This window comes from Pan paniscus, chromosome 10, assembly GCF_029289425.2.
Source record: "Pan paniscus chromosome 10, NHGRI_mPanPan1-v2.0_pri, whole genome shotgun sequence".
In the NCBI taxonomy this organism is placed as follows: domain Eukaryota; kingdom Metazoa; phylum Chordata; class Mammalia; order Primates; family Hominidae; genus Pan; species Pan paniscus.
The window spans coordinates 125,308,918-125,331,630 of record NC_073259.2 but is presented as its reverse complement, the minus strand read 5'-3'; the positions used below and the strand labels follow the sequence as shown (position 1 = coordinate 125,331,630).

Below are 22,713 nucleotides of genomic sequence, written 5' to 3'. Positions count from 1 at the left end.
ACACCTGGCTAATTTTTTTAATTATTATTTTTAGTAGAGATGAGGTTTCACCATGTTGGCCAGGCTAGTCTCGAACTCTTGACCTCAGGTGATCCACCCACCTTGGCCTCCCAAAGTGCTGGGATTACAGGGGTGAGCCACCACGCCCAGCCTAAACAACCACTAATGTGTGCAAACTTCTAGCAGGAAGGAAAAAATGTTTCAGGCAGTTTTCTTAGATGTGGCTCAAGTTGCATTTGGGGATTTTTTTTAAGGGTTTCTTTTTTCCCTGCAATTAATTTCTATTCTTTTAACCAAATAATGCTATAGAATAACAATAGCATTGTTCTTCTATACATACTTTCCTCTGTGTGTGTATACTTTCCTCTGTCATACACTCCAGTTTTATATGTATTTATGGAAAGCAGCATCAAATTTCTTACTTCCCACAAATGTGTCGCTGATAGAGACCCCAAGCAGAAACTAATGCCTCAGCCTCAAAGAGTGAGTTAATAAGTCTGCTCTCTGATCTCTGTTTACATTTCAGTTGCAAAGAGTAGTCTCTGGGTAAATGAAATGAGCCTCTCTCCCACCCCGACCCTCCAATTCCACCTGTCATTATGTACAAACGTTGATAGCTGGGTCTAGGAGCAGTTTACCCAAACCAAAGAAATTGCTGCATTTTAGCCCCATAATGAGACCTGGGTTCCCACCAGTGACTAGTATTGACAGAGGAAGTGAAAAGCAGGGCTTTAATTAATGCACTTGCTATTGGGTCTTCCCTGCTCCTGACACCAGCTCCTGCTTCTGCCTTGGCTGTAACATGCATGTCATGAGTTCTTTTTTTGCAAGTAATTTTGCCACAGGCGTCAGCTGCTTAGAGAGCAGCTCCAAGGTCTTAGACGTTAGGCATCTCCCTGGGCTCCAACTCTGAGGCTAGCTGGTTCTGTGGACGTTGGACAAGTCCAGGCACCTCTCTGAGCCTCAGTTTCCCCATGTGTCAGATGGAGTCTGGCAGGGGCCTCATGAGCTCAGAGCACCCATGGCCTGGATGCTAGGTCGTGACCACTCTGGGGGTAGAATAGGATAGATGAAGAGCTTTTCCTGCTAGAAAGCAGATGATGCACTCACAGACCTACATCTCTGTTAAAATGCTCCAGAGGCCGGGTGCAGCGGCTCACGCCTGTAATCCCAGCACTTTGGGAGGCCGAGGTGGGTGGATCACGAGGTCAAGAGATCGAGACCATCCTGGCCAACATGGTGAAACCCCATCTCTACTAAAATTACAAAACTTAGCTGGACATGATGGTGTGTACCTGTAGTCCCAGCTACTTTGGGAGGCTGAGGCAGGAGAATCACTTAAACCCAGGAAGCGGAGGTTGCAGTGAGCCGAGATCACGCCACTGCACTCCAGCCTGGCGACAGAGTGAGACTCTGTCAAAAAAAAAAAAAAACTCCAGAGATCCTGCCCCCTGGGCCCGTCACATCTGGAATAACATCCTGACTCCTTGGCATGTCTTTCAAGATCTTACACCAGCTAGTCCTGTCTCACTCTCACCAATTACCCCTTATGTACCACCCTCCAAACACCCTCTGGTCTTCTTTCCATATCTCAGATAGCCCAAGCCTGATCCCACCCCAGGGCTTTGCTCTTGCTGCCCCCTCTGCCTAGAGCACTCTCTCCCCAGATCTGCAAATATCTGGCTTCTTCTCATCACTTAGGGCTCACCTTGCATGCTGTCTCCACAGTGGGCCTTCCCTGACTACCCTGGCTGAATTAGCCCAGCCCCCATATCCCTCTTCATCCCATTTCCTTATTTTCTTCCTAAGAATTAGTACCTACCACTGTATTAAGTATCTCTCTCTTCCCCATTAGAACACAAGATTAGAAATTAAAGGGCCAGCCGAGTCTCTAGTTTCCTGCTGCTGGTAGGTTCTCGATAAAAATTTTAACTTTTTAAATTTTTTAACATTTTTATTTCATACCTAGTCCAACAGATCAATAAAAACTTTTTGAGGCTGGGCGCGGTGGCTCACGCCTGTAATCCCAGCACTTTGGGAGGCCAAGGCGGGTGGATCATGAGGTCAGGAGATCGAGACCATCCTGGCTAACACGGTGAAACCCCCTCTCTACTAAAAATACAAAAAAAAAAAAAATTAGCCCGGCGTGGTGGCGGCCGCCTGTAGTCCCAGCTACTCAGGAGGCTAAGGCAGGAGAATGGCATGAACCCAAGAGGCGGAGCTTGCAGTGAGCCAAGATCGCGCCACTGCACTCCAGCCTGGGTGACAGAGCAAGACTCCGTCTCAAAAAAAAAAAAAAAAAAAAAAAAAAATTGAATACATTAGTCTGTGAATGAGTTGATTAATTAATTAAGAAATTCTTGGCCAGGCAAGGTGCCTCACGCCTGTAATCCCAGCACTTTGGGAGGCCAAGGCGGGTGGATCACTTGAGGCCAGGAGTTTGAGACCAGTCTGGCCAACATGGTGAAACCCCGTCTCTACTAAAAATACAAAAACTTAGCCAGGCGTAGTGGCAGAAGCCTGTAGTCCCAGCTACTCAGGAGGCTGAGGCAGAATCGCTTGAATGCAGGAGGCAGAGGTTGCAGTGAGCCAAGATCACACCGCTGCACTCCAGCCTGGGAGACAGAGCGAGACTCCATTTAAAAAAAAAGAAAAGAAATTATTTCACGCCACTAGCCCTGTCCGTCTTCAATCTGGAATCCAGAGATACCGCAGCCTGTGTACCTGTGTTTCCTTCCTCCTTCAGGAAGTGGCCAAGAAGATGAACTTAGACATGAGGAAGATGTCCTCCCTGTGGAAGGACCAGGCGCTGGTGGAGATCAATATCGCGGTTCTCTACAGCTTCCAGGTAACACCAGGGCCCGCACCACCAGGGTCAAGCTTCAAATGAGAGTTCAAACCTTTCAGAGCCTTGATGCAGAGGATCAAGAGACCTCACTGCCAGACACCACCTTTGCGGGGATTGTGTCCATGAGTATGGTCTAGCTTCCATCCTGCATGCCCTCCTCTCCAGTGTGGATCTTGGGTGGGGACCATTTGATGAAGAGATGAACAGATGGTGGCAGGGGTACAGGAGTGTTCTGTCTTGTTGCTTAGAGTTCTTTAGAATTCAAACAAGAGGCATCCTCTCTGTCTTGTCATCTCTTAGGGCCTCAGACTATCACATAACAGAGACAAATACTCTTCAACATCATCAGAGACATATAGGCTCCTAAATAAATGCGTGAGGCTGTGCTAAATGGCATTATAGCAGGATGGCTGGAAAATGTATCAACTAAGCCACAACACTTTTTTTTTTTTTTAAGATGGAGTTTCACTCTTGTCGCCCAGACTAGAGTGCAGTGGCACAATCTCGACTCACTGCAACCTCCACCTCCCGGGTCCAAGCAATTCTCCTGCCTCAGCCTCCTGAGTAGCTGGGATTACAGATGCCCACCACCGCGCCCAGCTAATTTTTGTATTTTTAGTAGAGGTGGGGTTTCACCATGTTGGCCAGGCTGGTCTTGAACTCCTGACTTCAGGTGATTCACCTGCCTCGGCCTCCCAAAGTGCTGGGATTACAGGCATGAGTCACGCCTGGCCACCACAACACTTTTGAGAGCCAGAGGGCGACACTAGTAATAACTATGCCAGGACAATGGGCATCACTAGGATTCTCCTGGGCCAACCAGGAGATCTAGAAACTAGAAGTTGCTCTCTATAATAGGGACCATCACTGTCCTCTGGGGGCTTCCAGTCTAGGCAGCTAGACCCCCGTAGATGCACGTGAGAGGCACACACAGCCAGCAGAATGAATGTGTTAAATCAAGCCATGGATGGATAGGAATAGAAGCCATAGGTCCCCATGTCAGATGTGGATGGAGTGGGTGCACTGAGGAATGTCAAAGGGAAGGGACAAGTTGAGACAGGGCAAGAGGGAAGGAGGCCACCTCCCTTCTCCTTTAACCATGGAGAATGAGGTTTCAGGAGTGTGGCATGTGGCTTGATGGACTGGTATGAAGTCTGTCAAGCCAGAGACAACAGGGATGTAATTGAGATGAACAATGAAAACTAGCCAGGCGCCGTGGCTCACACCTGTAATCCCAGCACTTTGGGAGGTCGAGGAGGGTAGATCATTTGAGGTCAGGAGTTCAAGAGCAGCCTGGCCAACATGGTGAAGCCCATCTCTACTAAAAATACAAAAATTAGCCGGGCAGCAGTGGCATGTGCCTGTAATCCCAGCTACTCAGGAGGCTGAGGCAGGAGAATCACTTGAGCCTGGAAGATAGAGGTTGCGGCGAGCCGAGATTGCACCACTGCACTCCAGTCTGGGTGACAGAGTGAGACCCTATCTCAAAAAAAAAAAAAAAGAAAAGAAAAGAAGAAAAAAAAACCTAAAAGAAGTCATTATACAAAAAAGATACTTGCACACACATGTTTATAACAGCACAATTCGCAATTGCTAAAAATGTGGAACCAACCGAATTCATGGCATTCGCAGCAACCTGGATGGGAATGGAGACTATTATTCTAAGTGAAGTAACTCAGGAATGAAAAACCAAACATCGTATGTTCTCACTCATTAGTGGGAGCTAAGCTATGAGGACGCAAGGGCCTAAGAATGACACAGTGGACTTTGGGGACTCGGGGGACAGGGTGGGAAGGGGTGAGGGATAAAAGACTACAAATTGTGTGCAGTGTATACTGCTCGGGTGATGGGTGCACCAAAATCTCACAAATCACCACTAAAGAACTTACTCATGTCACCAAGCACCACCTGTTCCCCAAAAGCCTATAAAAATTAAAAAATATAAAAAGAAAAAGGCCGGGCACGGTGGCTCACGCCTGTAATCCCAGCACTTTGGGAGGTGGAGGCAGGTGGATCACGAGGTCAGGAGATCGAGACCATCCTGGCTAACACGGTGAAACCCCGTCTCTACTAAAAAATATTAAAAAAAAAAAATTAGCCAGGCATGGTGGCGGGCGCCTGTAGTCCCAGCTACTCGGGAGGCTGAGGCAGGAGAATGGTGTGAACCCGGGAGGCAGAGCTTGCAGTGAGCCAAGATCGCGCCACTGCACTCCAGCCTGGGTGACAGAGCAAGACTCCGTCTCAAAAAAAAGAAAAAGAAAGAAAGAAAGAAAAAAAAGATGGGGGTGGGATGGGAGAGAGGAAGATTGGCAAGATCGACACGAAAGGTGTTAAAGACACGATAGCACCCAACGAAGGCTTTCTCCTGGGTCTAAGTAGAAGGACTGGACAAGAAATGCAAAGAGAATCACCATCTCACTTCACGCTGCTCTAAACCATCTCAGGGACCACCCTTTGGGAAATGATGCTCTTTGGGGCAGGGAGTCCCAAAATACCCCAGCTTCTCATACCTCCTGACCCCTGTCCCCTCTCCTCCCACAGAGTGACAAAGTGACCATTGTTGACCATCACTCCGCCACCGAGTCCTTCATTAAGCACATGGAGAATGAGTACCGCTGCCGGGGGGGCTGCCCTGCCGACTGGGTGTGGATCGTGCCCCCCATGTCCGGAAGCATCACCCCTGTGTTCCACCAGGAGATGCTCAACTACCGGCTCACCCCCTCCTTCGAATACCAGGTCCTTCCCTGTCCCTGCCTCTTTTCATATTAAGTGTCCTGTATGTGGTGTGTGTGTCACATTTAGGCTCATTTCAACCCAGGCTAGTGCTCTGGACACTCAATAGCCACATGTGGCTGGTGGCTACCATATTGCACAGGTCTAGCTGAAAGAACAAGAGAGACTATATGAGGCCGACATGATGGCTCATGCCTATAATCCCAGTGATTTGGGAGGTTGAGGTGGGAGGGTGGCTTGAGGCCAGGAGTTTGAGACCACCCTGGGGAATATAGTGAGACCCCATCTCTAAATTTTTTTTTTAATTAGCAGGCTGGGCATGGTGGGTCGCACCTGTGATCCCAGCACTTTGGGAGGCCAAGGCAGGTGGATCACCTGAGTCAGGAGTTCGAGACCAGCCTGGCCAACACGGCGAAACCCCATCTCTACTAAAAATACAAAAAAATTAGCCTGGCGTATGCCAGCTGCTCAAGAGGCCAAGATGAGAGAATCGCTTGAACCCAGGAGGTGGAGGTTGCAGTGAGCCGATATCAAGCCACTGAACTCCAGCCTGGGCAACAAGAGTGGGACAAAAAGAAAGAGAGAAAGAGAGAGAGGGAAAGGGAGAGGGAGAGGGGGAGATGGGGAGGACGAAGAGGGGGAGAGGGAGAGAGTGTAGAGGGAGAGAGGGAGAGGGGGGAAAGGGAGAGAGAGAGGGAGAGAAGGGGAGGGAGGGAGGGAAGGAAGGAAAAGAAGGAAGGAAGGGAAGAAAGGAAGGAAGAAAGGAAGGGAGGGAGGAAGGAAGGAAGGGAGAGAGAGAGAAAGAGAAAGAAAGAAAGAAAGAAAAGAAAGAAAGAAAATAAATAAGACAATTAGCTGAGTGTGGTGGCATATACCTGTAGTCCCAGCTATTTGGGAGGCTGAGTTAGGAGGATCCCTTGAGCTAGGGAGGTCAAGGCTGCAGTGAGCTATGATCACACCACTGCACTCCCGCCTGGGCAACAGAGTGAGACCCCTGTCTCTTAAGAGAGAGAAAGAGGGATGAAATGAGAGTGAGTAGTCAGGGGTCACAAGAACAGAGTTTGAGAGGAATTGGGGGCCAAGGGGAAAGAGCTAGCAGGACACTGCCAAGGCCAGACCACCCACTGGGCAAGGACCCCCCCCCCCCAAACCCCGCATCCCTTCCCCCATGGTGGTCACCACTGGGCAGAATTCTTCCCTTCAGAGGCCGAGGGTCAGGCAGTCACAAGTCCCAGGTGGTCCTGAGCATCCCCAACAGGAACCAGATGCCCTCACTGCAGTGAGTGACCATAGCCCTCTCCTTCTCTTCCCAGCCTGATCCCTGGAACACGCATGTCTGGAAAGGCACCAACGGGACCCCCACAAAGCGGCGAGCCATCGGCTTCAAGAAGCTAGCAGAGTAAGTTTCCTGCAGTGGGCGGGTGGGGTGGATGTCCCCAGAAACTCAGAGAACCCAGAGAAGGAGGCTGGGCAGACTCCTGTGCCCTCTGACCTCTCTACAGAATATGATTTCTTCATCTTCTTCAGCCGCCTGGGCCTTCTTTGCCTCTGAGTCTGAGCTGTGAATGTCGTTCCAACTCTTCTCCTTCTCAGCCTCACTTTCCTCACACTGGTTTCCTAAATTCTTGTCCTGGGGGCAATGGTGTGTTGGTGAACCAGCCCTCCTAATAATAATAATAATAATAATAATAATAATAGTAATACCTTGATTTTCATGTTTGCCAGTTTCCATGATGTAAACATTCCCACTATGACCAATTTCTTTTCTTTCTTTCTTTCTTTTTTGAGATAGGGTCTGTTCCCCAGGCTGGAGGGGTCTCACTTTGTTGCACAGGCTAGTCTTGAACACCTGGCCTCAAGCGATCCTCCTGCCTCAGCCTCCCAAAGTGCTAGGATTACAGGTGTGAGCCACTACACCTGGCCTAGGAAGTCACTGAACCCAGACTAGGGAGGAGCTGGAGTTAGTCAGCTCCAGCACACTACTGCCTGGAGAGCACCCTCGTTCAGGGCTGACCCTTAATTTTACTCATTCATTCATTTACTCATTCATTCATTCATTAGTTGGGTGTCGCAGCATACGCCTGTAGTTCTAGCTACTCAGATTCTGTGCCAGGCACTGTGTGAGGCTTCAGGGGGATCATGGCAAGCTAGACAAACGCTGTCCCTGCTGTCATGAAGCTCACAGCCATTCCTTTGTCAAAGAATCAACAAATACAGTAAACATGGCAGCTGTGGAAGGTACCATCGAGGAATGGTTCCTGGAAATAATAATGGTTCACGGAGTTTGGGAGGTCAGGGAGGGCTTCCTAGAGGAGGTGACAATTGAGCTAAAGAATGAGATTAAGAAAGTTTAAGCAAAGAGGGGAAGGAAGGGGGTTATGGCCTGAGACTACTGAGGAGTGATTTTCCTGAAGAATGCCTGACCAGCCAGGGGACCAGCTGACAAGTAGGATGGGGTTAACTAAGTTCATTTAACGGGGATGCCAGCCTTCTGCCCCAAAAAAAGAGAACCCCACTGATCCACTTACCAAAGACCACTGTTTGGAGCTAACTTTTTGTCAGAAGACACTACTCTGTTTCCTCAGCTCCCTCAGGTCCAGAATTCTCTATGTATGATAACTAGTTGTACAACAGGTGTCATCTAAGCCATGGGCCCCAGAGACAAGACACTGGTGGGTCTTGCAGGAACCCAAACCTAGGTCCTGGCTCCATTAATAGAGCCCATAGAATCAATCAATCAATCTCTCTCTCTCTCTTCTCTCTTCTCTCTCTCTCTCTCTCTCTCTCTCCCCCCCTTTCTCTCCCTCCCTCCCTCTCCTCTCTCTGTCTCTCTCTCTCTCCCTCCCTCCCTCCCTCCCTCTCTCTCCTTCCACCCTAATCCCATCCCCCAGCCAAGCAAGAACACATCAGCAGCCACTATTTCCCTAATAAGAATATCTCAGATATTCTCAGGGAGGGCAATTGTTGGCTTCAGTTCAGCTCCACTGTCTCTGGGGGGAAAGGGGAGGGAGAAATCTAAAACATTAATTGCACTATTAAGTTTTGGGTAGTAACAATGGGAATTAATTATAGATGCATCTTTATGCTCAAATTATTCAAAGGGAACCCTCCAGGTACCTTTTATTCCTTTCTGTTTCTTCCTCTTAGCTAAGTCTTCCTGCAGCGTGGGCGGTTTCCCTGATTCTAAAAAATAATGAACTTAACGCCGATAATCCCAGGTTGGGGGAAGTTAGCGATTTGTCTGCACTGAGATTTCTAGTTACAACAGGGAGGCTTATTAAGGAGTCGAGCCTGGGTATTTCTGAGCCTCTGGCCTGTCTGCTAGTGCCCCTGGAACTCGCCCTGCCCAGTAGAGCAGAAGGAAGAGACACTGGTTTGGGCTTCTCTGTTTAGCTAGAAAGAGGCTGGATTTGATGTTCAGACTTCCCAGGGTCTCAGTGGCAGCATCTTTTAAAATTCATAACTTCTTTTATTTCTTTTTTGTAGAGACAAAGTCTCACTCTGTTGACCAAGCTGGTTTCAAACCCTTGGCCTCAAGTGATCCTCCCGCCTCAGCCTCCCAAAGTGCCAGGATCACAGGCATGAGCCACTATGCCCATCCCATAACTTCTTTTGATAGATATTTATTTAGTGCCTATTGGGTATCAGGCTCTGTGCAAGACCCTTGACATGCATTGCTGAATAAATCAGACCTGGTCCTTCCCTTGTGGACCAATAAACCTCTAAATCCCATCAAACTCAATGCCTGGTGACTAATTCGTGATTCATTTCTCTCTCTCTTTCTCTCATTCACACATGTGCATACACACACACATTAGAATATGAGCCCCATGACAGCTGCATGCCATAGCTATGTTCTCTGTGGTCTCCATTTCCTATAACAATACTGACACATAGTTAAGCACTTAATAAATATTTGATGAATGAAAGAGAGAGGAAATGGATGAACGATCATCTTTTGAGGCAATGCTTGGCAAACCAAGGTTCTTAAGCCTGGGATCAATCAAGTAACAAGCTAACAAAACTAACTACTCCTTTTAATTCATGACTAATTGCTCTGGTGGGATTTTTTTTTTTTTTTTTTTTTTTTTTTGAGGCAGAGTCTCACTCTGTCGCCCAGGCTGGAGTGCAGTGGTGCCCAGTGGTGCAATCTCGGCTCACTGCAACCTCCACCTCCTGGGTTCAAGCAATTCTCTTGCCTTAGCCTCCCAAGTAGCTGGGACTACAGACGCACGCTGCCACTCCCGGCTAATTTTTTTGTATTTTAGTAGAGACGGAGTTTCACCTTGTTGCCCAGGCTGGTGGCAAATTCCTGAGCTCAGGCAATCCACCTGCCTCGGCCTCCCAAAGTGCTGGGATTATAAGCATGAGCTACCACACCCGGCCTCTGGTGGGATTTAATAAAGGATTTAATATCCAGCATTATCTCTAGAGAAGTTAAAAAAATAAAATAAAATAAAGGATTTAATAATACTTTAATAATACGGTGCTTAAACACAAAGGCTTCAAGTGCCTCTGAGGAAACCCCTGAAGCCATCAAAGATCAGGAGAGTTCTCTTCTGTTATATTTCATGGATCCTGGTTCTTGCACGAAAGTCCCAATCCAGCATCTTCTCTCCCCTTTTCTGTTGCCCATTTTTCATCTCCATCCTCTTCCCTCCAGAGCTGTCAAGTTCTCGGCCAAGCTGATGGGGCAGGCTATGGCCAAGAGGGTCAAAGCGACCATCCTCTATGCCACAGAGACAGGCAAATCGCAAGCTTATGCCAAGACCTTGTGTGAGATCTTCAAACACGCCTTTGATGCCAAGGTAGGTGGGGGGTAGCCCTAGCTCCACCAGCTTCTCATGGTGAATTAAGGCAGGAAGGGGAGAGAGGGAAGTCAACAGAGAAGAAGCCTTCGGCAAAGGATGAAAGCACACCTGACAGGGCCTATCAGCTCACATACACATTTGCATAAATTTCAGGGGACTGTGATATCCCTGTCCCCATGAGTCCAGGAGTCACAAAATGAAATTCCCCTCTTTAGAGCAAAATGTTAGAGGGTTTATAAGAAACCATTCTGAGGTCAGTTTGGGAAGCTTTGCCTGAAGTACAGCTCAATGGTTTTTTGGTTTTGATTTTTTGTTTTTTGTTTTTTGTTTTTTTTGAGAAGGAGTCTCACTCTGTCACCCAGACTGGAGTGCAGTGGCGCGATCTCGGCTCACTGCAAGCTCCACCTCCCGGGTTCACGCCATTCTTCTGCCTCAGCCTCCCGAGTAGCTGGGACTGCAGGCGCCCGCCACCACGTTCGGCTAATTTTTTGTGTTTTTAGTAGAGACGGGGCTTCACTGTGTTAGCCAGGATGGTCTCGATCTCCTGACCTCTTGATTCGCCCGCCTTGGCCTCCCAAAGTGCTGGGATTACAGGCGTGAGCCACCGCACCCGGCCAGCTCGATGGTTTTCATTGCTGTGGCAGGACTTCCCAGAGCCTGTAATCTATAAGCATGTCTTCTAATCTCCAAAAGAGGCGAGGATAGAATATAGACGTTTCCCAAACATGTTGGATCGTGGATCGCTTGTTTTCATGGAGCATCTCAGGAGACTGGGGTTTTCTAGAACCTATTTTGAGAAATGTTGCTCAGACGATGATGAGACACAGGGCAATCATCTTTCCAGAAGGCAGATATCTCAGACTTGTTTGGCCAGGTGCTCCACACTGCTCGGGGGAGGATTAGAGAGGAGGTTGAGAAGACTTAGTCAGCTCTAGCCAGATCATTCCCGGCCTAACTGGGGTCAGGAAGAATCCAAGACCAATTGACTATAAGAATCCCATGGGATTCCATCAAGCATTGTTTCTAGTATCTGCCAATCTCTTGAACCATCGCTTCAGATTCTCCACAACCCTTCAGGCCACAGTGACCATAGCAAGGTCCCGCGCTACCAAAAAGCGTTCAGTTCTACCCACTTGAGCCCACTGAAGTACTAACACCTCAGATCTTTTGGTTCTCCCTCCAAAGGAGATGACCCAAAATGACTCACATTTTTCCTTTCTCTCCTCTTGCCCTTCCCCCGTCACTTTTTGTCTCTCCCACCTCTTTTCTCTCCTCATCCCCTTCTTCCTCTCCCCATCCTATACCTGTGCCCCGCCCACCTAGGTGATGTCCATGGAAGAATATGACATCGTGCACCTGGAACATGAAACTCTGGTCCTCGTGGTCACCAGCACCTTTGGCAATGGAGATCCCCCTGAGAATGGGGAGGTGAGATGAGCTTTTACCTGTTCAAGAGTGTGGTTCCATCATCGGGAAGAAGTAGGGGCCAAGGTTGAGACTCTTCCTACACCTGCTATTCAGTAGCAAACCCTCCCAGAGCCTGAAAGCCAGTAATTTCCATTTGGATCCAAGTTATACAAAGGTTGGACAATTCCAAGTACTCAGTCTACTGGCGTCCATTAGTTAGCAAGTCCCTGGTGAAAATATTGTCACCTAAGTGAGCTATTTGTTTGCAATGGCTGCTCCTATCATTAGCTTGATGTTCCCTGATGTAGATGAGGAACGTGGGGACAATATTTTTATAGAAGGAAGGCTCCAAAGGGAAGTTGTGTGCTGGGGGTAGGGAGTCCACACCTGTAGTCATTTAAACAGCAGGTGTATCCACTGCGTCTGTAGCCCAGGCATTACTGTCCAGCCTGAGCCCCTGACCGCTCCTGACATCCTGGCCTCTGGGCATCAGTCTCCTCTTTGACAGCCAGGACCCCAGACCCTCAGTATCCGACCTGATTTCCCATTTACTAAGATGTGCTAATTTCACCCATATGTTTTGGCTTCCAGAAATTCGGCTGTGCTTTGATGGAAATGAGGCACCCCAACTCTGTGCAGGAAGAAAGGAAGTAAGTGAATGACCCCTCCGACGTCACCCGCCACCCCCTGAGGGTAACTGGACATTGACTTTTGGCACCTGGGGTTCACATTTGAGTTCTGGATGGTGGCTGTAATCTGAAGTCCATTTGTAATGGGTCTTAGTTGTGAGGTGTCTACAGTCTACTGGGGCCAATATTTTGGTATCTGGGTCACTTCACAGCCTTGTGCCTCAGTTTCCTTTTGTATCAAATAGAGATTATAGCACCTACCTTGACTTTCTAATTAGTAAGAATCAAATCACAAACTAGATGTAAAAGCACTGTGTGCTGGGCGTGGTGGCTCACGCCTGTAATCCCAGCACTTTGGGAGGCCGAGGCAGATGGATCACAAGGTCAGGAGTTCGAGACCAGCCTGGCCAACATGGTGAAACCCCATCTCTACTAATAATACAAAAATTAGGCGGGCGTGGTGGCGCATGTATGTAATCCCAGCTACTCGGGAGGCTGAGGCGGGAGAATCGCTTGAACCTGGGAGGAGGAGGTTGCACTGAGCCAAGATCGCACCATTGCACTCCAGCCTGGGCAACAAGAGCAAAACTCCATCTCAAAAAAAAAAAAAAAAAAAGCACTGTGTAAATATTGTTCTTATTCTTTTTCCCTCTTTGAGAACCTACATTCAAAATCAGTGCAAGGCAGTCAGGCATGGTAGTGCACACCTATAGTCTCAGCTACTCTGGAGGCTGAGCCAGAAGGATCACTTGACCCCAGGAATTTGAGGCCAGCCTGAACAGCCAGACCTGTCAAAAAAAAAAAAAAAAAGCTAAAATCAAAGAATGGAACTTCTTTCCTTAAAAGCTTCCTGTCTGATGCTCACAGTGAAGTTGCAGCTAATCTAGAAGTTGAGTTCAAAAGATAAGATACCTTGTAAGACAAAACATACCTGTAGTCAAAAATATGTTTGTAATGGAACTGCATCTCATGTGGGATTGAGTTCTAAAGGTATTTGGTAAAGTAAAAAAGCATCTAATCAAACTTACCATTGATGGCTGGGCACGGTGGCTCATGCCTATAATCCTAGTGCTTTGGGAGGCTGAGGCAGGAGGATTGCTTGAGGCCAGGAGTTCAAACCAGCCTGGGCAATATAGCAAGATCCCATCTCTACAAAAAAATTAAAAATTAGCGGGGCATGGTAGTGTGCACCTGAAGTCCCAGCTACTCCAGAGGCTGAGGCAGGAGCATCACTTGAGCTCAGGGGCTTGAGGCTACAGTGAGCCATAATTATACCACGGCACCCCAGCCTAGACAACAGAGCAAGACCCTGTCTCTAAAAAATAAAAATAAAAAAAATTTTTTTGAGATGAAGTTTCGCTGTTATCACCAAGGCTGGAGTGCAATGGCACGATCTCAGCTCACTGCAACCTCCGCCTCCTGGGTTCAAGCGACTCTGCAGCCTCAGCCTCCCGAGTAGGTGGGATTACAGGCACACACCACCATGCCTGGCTAATTTTTGTATTTTTAGTAGAGACAGGCTTTCACCATGTTTGCCAGGCTGGTCTCGAACTCCTGACCTCAGGTGATCTGCCTGCCTCAGCCTCCCAAAGTGCTGGGATTACAGGCCTGAGCCACCGCACCATGACAAAAAAATTTTTGTTAATGACCCTTGAAAAGCCCTTGCATCCCCCATAAGGTATAGGACACATGGTGTGTGCACGCTGAGCTGCCTTTCCATGAGGCCAACTCAGTATTTGCTCCAGCATGGAGCAAGCAGATCCCTGTGTCTTAAGGTGAACATCAAATGCTCTAGCTGGCTGGTGTTTTTTGGCTGTGTTAAGCAGAAAATCCCTTCTGAGGCCAGACACAGTGGCTCATGCCTGTAATCCCAGCATTTTGGGAGGCTGAGGCGAGAGGATCACCTAAGGTCAGGAGTTCAAGACCAGCCTGGCCAACATGGTGAAACCCATCTCTACTAAAAACATAAAAATTAGCTGGCCATGGTGGAGTGTGCCTGTAATCCCAGCTACTCAGGAGGCTGAGGCAGGAGAATCACTTGAGCCTGGGAGACAGATGTTGCGGTGAGCCGAGATTGCGCTACTGCACTCCAGGTTGGGTGACAGAGTGAGACTCCGTCTCAAAAAAAAAAAAAAAAACAAAATCCCTTCTGATTTTCTTTGTGCAGAGAACATGCTGCCATATTCACATAAGTTTGATACCCAGGAGACTGACCATTGCTGAGTCCTTTGTGGTCAGCCCTCGTTCTACGCCCAACTCCAGCATCTTAGTCCTCACTCTCCTTACCTCTCTCCTTCCCACCCTATCCTAGATGGCCTCCCGGCAGGTTCCCTCTCACCCCTCCTTCAGGCAGAGATAGGGCACCATCGATTCTCCCCTCTAGGTACCCGGAACCCTTGCGTTTCTTTCCCCGTAAAGGGCCTCCCCTCCCCAATGGTGACACAGAAGTCCACGGTCTGGCTGCAGCCCGTGACAGCCAGCACAGGTAGAGTGTGCATGTGTGTACACGCAGGTGTGTGCGAGTGTATGCATGCACACCCAATGCCTGAGCATCCCAGGCCACACATCTAGGTCTCAAGGAGATCCGAGTTCTAACCTGAGCTGTGTCACTAACTCACTAAGTGACCTTGAGCAAGTCGCTTAACCCCTGTGGGCCTTGGTCTTTCTCATCTGCTGAATGGGGAGAAATTAGCTCTGCCCTACCCACTTCTGTGGCCTATTGGCAGGGTCAAAGGGTAATAACAAAAAGGAAAGCATTTGAAAAAACCTCCAACCTCATACAAATGCACGTGCTGTTATTTTTACCCACAACCATCAACCATTCCTCCCACACTAACAACACAGCCACCCCCTGATATATTGCATGACTCAATGTGAGACTATTTTAGAGCAGAAAATACACTTACATATATTTAGAACTTTCCTGATGCTGGAGCGAAAACTTTAAAGAACATCCAGCTTAGAAACCCTGCTGCTAGAATGCACAATTTCTTTTCTTCTTTTTCTCTCTTTTTTTAATTTTCTCATTTCTTTTTAATTTTTTGTCATTAGATTTGTGTGTTGGGTTTGCTTCTTGAGTTTTGGGTTTTGTTTTGGAGTTTGGGTTGCTTGTTTGTTTGGTCTCAGATTTTTTGTTTGTTTCTGTTTGCTTTGTTTTGTTTTGCCTTGCCTGAGAGCACAACTTACCACTTTTGGAGGAAAACGGAGAAATTGGATTTTTTTTAATATCAAGGTTCCTGAGCCTCTCATGCTGAGAGCTGAGTCCCGAAGACATCTTCCTTCACCTTCCAAATAATTTATTTTTTTAATTTTATTATTATTATACTCTAAGTTTTAGGGTACATGTGCACAATGTGCAGGTTAGTTACATATGTATACATGTGCCATGCTGGTGTGCTGCACCCATTAACTCGTCATTTAGCATTAGGTATTAATTTTAAAAGTGCAGTCTCTTTCCATGCCAGGCGTCAGTGCTGAACATTGTTCATATTTACTTGAAATGTGAAATTTGATAGAGCCCTGAAATGTCTAAGGACCATAACTTTATGGAAGGACAGTACTGAATGGGATACTCCAGCACTGTCCAGAAGAACTTTCTAGAGAGATGTAAATGTTCTATATCTGTGCTGTCCACTATAGCAGCCACTAACCAAACGTGGCTCTGGAGCCCCTGAAATGTGGCTGGTGCAAGTGACACCCTGCTATGACCCAGTGGTTCTCAAAGCTGAATGCACATCAGAATCACCTAGGGAGGTTTGCAGTGTACCAACCACATTGACTTGTATTTAACTCAAATTAATTTAACTTTAGATAGCCACACTTAGCCAATGGCTGCCATCTTGGACAGCATGGTCTAGTTTCTAGCTACTTAAAATGAAGTCTGGAGACACTGGCATCTCCTGGGAGCTCGTTAGAAATGCAGAACCCCAAGCCAGGTCCCAGAACTACTTAATCAGAATCTGCATTTTAATGAAATCCCAGGATGATTCTTGTACACATTAAAATTTGAGAAACAGCCAGGTGCAGTGGCTCACACCTGTAATCCCAGCACTTTGGGAGGCTGAGGCAGGTGGATCACCTAAGGTCAGGAGTTTGAGACCAGCCTGGCAAATGTGGTGAAACCCCGTCTCTACTAAAAATGCAAAATTAGCTGGGCATGTTGGCACATGCCTGTAATCCCAGCTACTTGGGAGGCTGAAGCAGGAGAATCACTTGAACCCAGGAGGCAGAGGTTGCAGTGAGACGAGGCCGTGCCATTGCACTCCAGCCCAGGCGACAAGAGTGAAACTCTGTCTCAAAAAAAAAATTTTTTTTTTGAGAAACAAGGGAGCATGGTCTCATGGTTTAGGGGAGTAGTTAGTTCTGTTGCTGACTTCTTACTGATTAAATCATTTTAACTTTATGGGTCTCAGGTTTCCTGAGTTAAGCATGGCCAGAAACCTTTTTAGTACCAGTAAGACCAAGTGCAGATGAACAGTTACCACTGTGGTGGACATGGGTAAGTTGGTAGATTATAGAAGAGGCCATGGGAGTGTTATGGTTTGACTCAACATACAAGAGAAGGCCCTAGAATCAGGACTGGTCACTTGAAGATCCATCAAGGGTGTTGACCTCAGGAGGGAGCTCCAGGCCAGAGCTCACAGGTTCTCGTTGGTTTTGGCAGGAGCTACAAGGTCCGATTCAACAGCGTCTCCTCCTACTCTGACTCCCAAAAATCATCAGGCGATGGGCCCGACCTCAGAGACAACTTTGAGAGTGCTGGACCCCTGGCCAATGTGAGGTGAGCAAGGGGATAAGGGGGTCGGGGGTCAGGGAAGACTAAGGCTCCTGGGGAGCTTGACCTACTTAAAAGTGAGCGCTTCGTTGTGGAGAGGTAGTGTCCATTCATTTCTCATAAAACCAGCTGCATCCTGGCTGTCTGGGACCCCTCCCACCCATTAAGTCACATTGCCTGGTCTCCCCGTGCACCATTTTTTATCCTTTCTGTGACTTCTTTTCATATACACACTCCCTCAGAGCCCCATTACCCAAGGTTCACCCCATTGTTTGTGCTGAAGGATATCAATCCCTGGATATTGCTCAATGAGCTGCCCTTCCCAATAGCTACGGTGTATACTTCATAGAAGCTTCTGTAGACACCCTGCTATGACCCAGTGGTTCCCAATCCTGGAGGCTCCTCAAAATCACCTAGAGAGGTTTGCAGTGTACTAATACAATAACCAAGACCCATCTCCAGAGATTCTGATGGAATTGATCTAGAATTGGGCCCATGTGTTGCTTTTTTCTTTAAGTCTCTCCAATTGACTCTAACGTGCAGTCAGATTTGACAAATACTGCCCTAACCTCACATTATCTCATGGCGTAGTCACATACTATGAGATAATTTTAGGAAGCACGTGGGCAGATATTTTATATTACAGTAGTTGTGTATTCAGTTTAATGGGTTCTTGGAAGGAAAGAAAACAGGGATGTCAAACCCTTGATTTCGTGGATATTGATCAAGACAAGACTGATGTGAGTTGCCCTGTAGGAAGAACCTTCAGGCCTGGCCACAAATCTCTCAGACCTTCACTAACTGAGCCTTCTCCGTAATTACTCAGAGCAATGCTTAGTAGATGATATAGATCACTGGTTTGCTAGCTATTGAAATATCTGTTATGTCCTCCAGGACATTTTAAAATAGGCTTTATGTTTTAAAGCAATTTTAGGTTGACAGCAAAATGAGCAGAAAGTACAGAGAGTTCCCACATCCTCCTGTCCCTACACACTCACAGTCTCTCCTCCTATCAGCATCCCACACCAGAGTGGTGCGTTTGTTAGAACTGATGTACCTACAATGACACATCATTATCAGCCACAGTCCATAGTTTACTTTAGGGTTCACTCTTGGTGTTGAACATTCTATAGGTTTTGACATCAGTACTTTTTTCAGCTCAACATTGAAACGTCAGTTCTGGAGTTTGACAGTCAGACCCATTTTTCCCTTATTAAATCTATCATGGCAGGAGCTGGCAAACTAACACCCGTGAGCCAAATCCAGCCTGGTCACTGCATATATTTTACAACCCATGAGCTAATAATGGTTTTCTTACCGATGAACATTTGTAATTAGTTTGATGGTAGAAAACATTACCTTTGAACCCGAATAAAGAAAATGTTATTATTCTCTCCCAAAAAATGAATTCCAGTCTTCTCATAGTAGACCTGTGTTAAAGTATGCTTAATTGTTATTATTATGTTTTTAATTTTATCAATTGAGAATGTTCAGGAATTTGTTTTCTTTCTTGTTTTGTAAGTACCTACGTAATAGCTTCAATTTTGCTTCTTGGCCTGTAAGCCTAAAAATATTTGCTGTCTGACCCCCACATATAAAAAGTTTGCCAACGCCGGGCACAGTGGCTCATGCCTGTAATCCCAGCACTTTGGGAAGCCAAGACAGGCAGATCATTTGGGCTCAGGAGTTTGAGACCAGCCTGGGCAACATAGCAAAACCTGTTTCCACCAAAAATATAAAAACTTAGCTGGGCATGGTGGCATGCACCTGTGGTCCCAGCTACTCTGGAGACTGAGGTGGGAAGATCGCTTGAGCCTGGGAGGCAGAGGTTACAGTGAGCCGAGATGGCGCCACTGCATTCCAGCCTGGACGATAGAGCAAAACTGTCTCAAAAAAAAAAGTTTGCCAAGACCAGGCACAGTGGCTCACACCTACCATCCCAGCACTTTGGGAGGCCAAGGTGGGAGGATCACTTAAGCCCTGGAGTTTAAGACCAGCCTGGGCAACATATTGGGACCCTGTGTCTACAAAAAAAAAAAAAAAGAAAGAAAAAAATTAATTGATTAGCTGGGCATAGTGGCACATGTCTTTAGTCCCAGCTGCTTGGGAGGCTGTGGTGGGGGGATCGCATGAGCCTAGGAGATCAAGGCTACGGTGAGCCATGATCACACTACTACTACATTCCTTGAAATCATAAGCTGAAGATTGTGATGGAAATGTGACTAGAAGTAACTGTAGTCTAGGTCCTCAGGCCCACCAAGAAGAATATTAATGAATCAACCGCCTGAATCATCATCTGTTGGTGAACACAAGAATTGGGAGCCTTGGTCCATTGGGGCTACTATACCAAATACCATAAACTGGTGGCTTGTAAACAACAGAAATTTATTTCTCACGGTTCTAGTGGCTGGGAAGTCCAAGATCAAGGTACCAGTAGATTCAGTGTCTGGTGAGGGCCCACTCTCTGGCTCATAGATGGTGCCTTCCAGCTGTGTCCTTACATGGCAGAAGGGAAGAACTCTGATCTCTTCAGCCCCTTAAGAGGCACTAACCCCATTCATGAGGCTTCACCTTCATGACCTAATCATCTCCCAAAGGCCACTAATACCATGACATTGGGGGTTAGGTTTCAACCTATGAATTTGGGAGAGACACAAACATTCAGACCATAGGAGTGATGAGCTAGTGAGGAAAAATTAAAAGCAAGTTCAAAAACACAAATGAGTGATTGACAGTGTCAGTGGTAATTGAATATGGCAGACATCACAAACATAAATCACAGAGATTCAGGAAACAACACCTTAACCAGAAGGCATGACTAGTGCTGGAAGTTCCCAGATCTGCACTGGGCTAAGGCTGAGGCAGGTGGCTTTGGGTAGGGTTTCCCTTTCCTGTCACCCCTCCAATCAGTCCACACCCAGTCACCATCTCTGTCTACCTGTCAGGCTGCCACCCTGCAAGAAAAGGGTAATGTTTTTAGATCCAGGAAGATCATTGGTTAAGAGTAAATGGCAGGCTGGGCACAGCAGCTCACGCCTGTAATCCCAGCACTGTGGGAGGCCAAGGTGTGTGGATCACCTGAGGTCAGAAGTTCGACACCAGCATGACCAACATGGTGAAACCCCATCTCTAACAAAAATGCAAAAATTAGCCACGCATGGTTATGGGGGCCTGTAATCCCAGCTACTCTGGAGGCTGAGGCGGGAGAATTACTTGAACCTGGGAGGCAGAGTTTGCAGTGAGCCAAGATCACACCACTGTACTTCAGCTTGGGTGACAAGAGCAAAACTCTGTCTAAAAAAAAAAAAAAAAAAAAGTAAATGGCAAAATGCTATCTAATCCCACATACTTTATTTGGAAAGGCTCTGGAATTCTAGGGAAAGGAGGGCAAGGAAGAAGAGGAAGATGAAATGATACAATATGAGTGTAGATTTGAGGGGAGTGGATATTAACCTACATTAACTTTCACCTGTGAGGCACCTGGACCCACCCCAAGTTCATACTCCAATGATGGAGGGTGCCTTTCCAACTTCTCCTACCTTCTTCCTTCCTTCCCATCTCAATCTGTTACCATTTTGTCCCCATCGTCCTAAAAAAGAGATTCAGGGGCAGGGCCTGATCCTGTATGGAGTAGGTTAAGTAGCCCCACTCCATGGTTTATCTGAGGTGACAGTCTACAGCAAAACACTCTGACCTTAAAAAGTGGGGCAAGGTGGGGTGTATTTATCCCATTGGTGAAGCTGTTGTTCCTGTCTCTGTGAGGTCTAGACCTACAGCCAAGACCAAGTTCTGGAAATGTAGCAGAAAGTGTCTGAAGGACTGTGTACCAGCCCTACAGGAGCCATCTAGGACACAGCCCTCCATTTTCCATACTTCAGTCAAAGTGTCCCCACCTCAACATAGAGAAATAGCTCATGAATTTGACCCCACTGGTTCAAGCACCAATATTTTCTTGGTGGTGTCTATGCACAGAGGGTCTGTGAAGCAAATTAATTTCACAGACCTTACAAGGAATGGAACCAGAATACTTGTAACTATTTCATTCCCTTTTAGAAGAACCTGTTTGATGTGTTGATGACAATTTCTTCTGGTCTTTTCATTAATACAAGTCCCTGAGGACCATTATATTATAGTTTCATTATCTTCATATTTAAAACTAATCTAGTTATGTCACTTGTAGAATTCAAGCCTTCCACTAACATAGACTAATTTCCCCAATTGGTCCAGCTTAGAAGCATGCAAGAAACAACCAGTGGTTCCAGGTCATTGCTGTCCCTAACTCGTCCTCCTTAGAACCAATTAGAATATTCTCCTGATGATGGCGATACTTAGAAGAGACCAAAAGAAACGAAGAGAAACCCTTGAGAGCCCTTAGGTTTCAAGTGCCCTTCCACAGATGAGCTTGGGGTTGCCTGACCACCAACAGCTAAACACTGTTCTTCTTGAGATACCAGATATATTAGTTCAGGCTGTCATAACAAAATACCACAGACTGAGTGGTATTGGCTGTAATTCTAGAACTCACAGACAGCTTATCTGACAAAGGGCTAATATCCAGAATCTACAATGAACTCAAACAAATTTACAAGAAAAAAACAAACAACCCCATCAAAATTGGGCGAAGGACATGAACAGACACTTCTCAAAAGAAGACATTTATGCAGCCAAAAAACACATGAAAAAATGCTCACCATCACTGGCCATCAGAGAAATGCAAATCAAAACCACAATGAGATACCGTCTCACACCAGTTAGAATGTCAATCATTAAAAAGTCAGGAAACAACAAGTGCTGGAGAGGATGTGGAGAAATAGGAACACTTTTACACCGTTGGTGGGACTGTAAACTAGTTCAACCATTGTGGAAGTCAGTGTGGCAATTCCTCAGGGATCTAGAACTAGAAATACCATTTGACCCAGCCATCCCATTACTGGGTATATACCCAAAGGACTATAAATCATGCTGCTTTAAAGACATATGCACACGTATGTTTATTGCGGCATTATTCACAATAGCAAAGACTTGGAACCAACCCAAATGTCCAACAATGATAGACTGGATTAAGAAAATGTGGCACATATACACCATGGAATACTATGCAGCCATAAAAAATGATGAGTTCATGTCCTTTGTAGGGACATGGATAAAATTGGAAATCATCATTCTCAGTAAACTATCGCAAGAACAAAAAACCAAACACCGCATATTCTCACTCATAGGTGGGAATTGAACAATGAGAACACATGGACACAGGAAGGGGAACATCACACTCTGAGGACTGTTGTGGGGTGGGGGGAGAGGGGAGGGATAGCATTGGGAGATATACCTAATGCTAGATGACGAGTTAGTGGGTGCAGCACACCAGCATGGCACATGTATACATATGTAACTAACCTACACATTGTGCACATGTACCCTAAAACTTAAAGTATAATAATAATAAATTTAAAGAAAAAAAGAATAGAAATTTATTTTCTCATGGTACTGGAAGCCACAAGTCCAAGATCAAGG

General features: G+C 46.6%; 1 protein-coding gene across 3 annotated transcripts in view; it reads left to right on the top strand.

Annotated features, from left to right (window-relative positions):
- Window positions 1–22,713, top strand: part of NOS1 (nitric oxide synthase 1) — a 154,423-nt gene that overhangs the window by 91,647 nt on the left and 40,063 nt on the right. For 2 of the 3 annotated variants that reach the window (XM_034934607.4, XM_034934608.3), the window contains exons 11-17: window positions 2,747–2,848; window positions 5,390–5,584; window positions 6,895–6,980; window positions 10,245–10,389; window positions 11,716–11,820; window positions 12,391–12,449; window positions 17,092–17,208. In XM_034934607.4, coding sequence (XP_034790498.2) covers window positions 2,747–2,848; window positions 5,390–5,584; window positions 6,895–6,980; window positions 10,245–10,389; window positions 11,716–11,820; window positions 12,391–12,449; window positions 17,092–17,208 — 809 coding nt within the window. Of the gene's footprint in view, window positions 1–2,746; window positions 2,849–5,389; window positions 5,585–6,894; window positions 6,981–10,244; window positions 10,390–11,715; window positions 11,821–12,390; window positions 12,450–14,811; window positions 14,914–17,091; window positions 17,209–22,713 lie in introns of all 3 variants that reach the window. The other variant, XM_063593705.1, reaches the window with a different exon arrangement.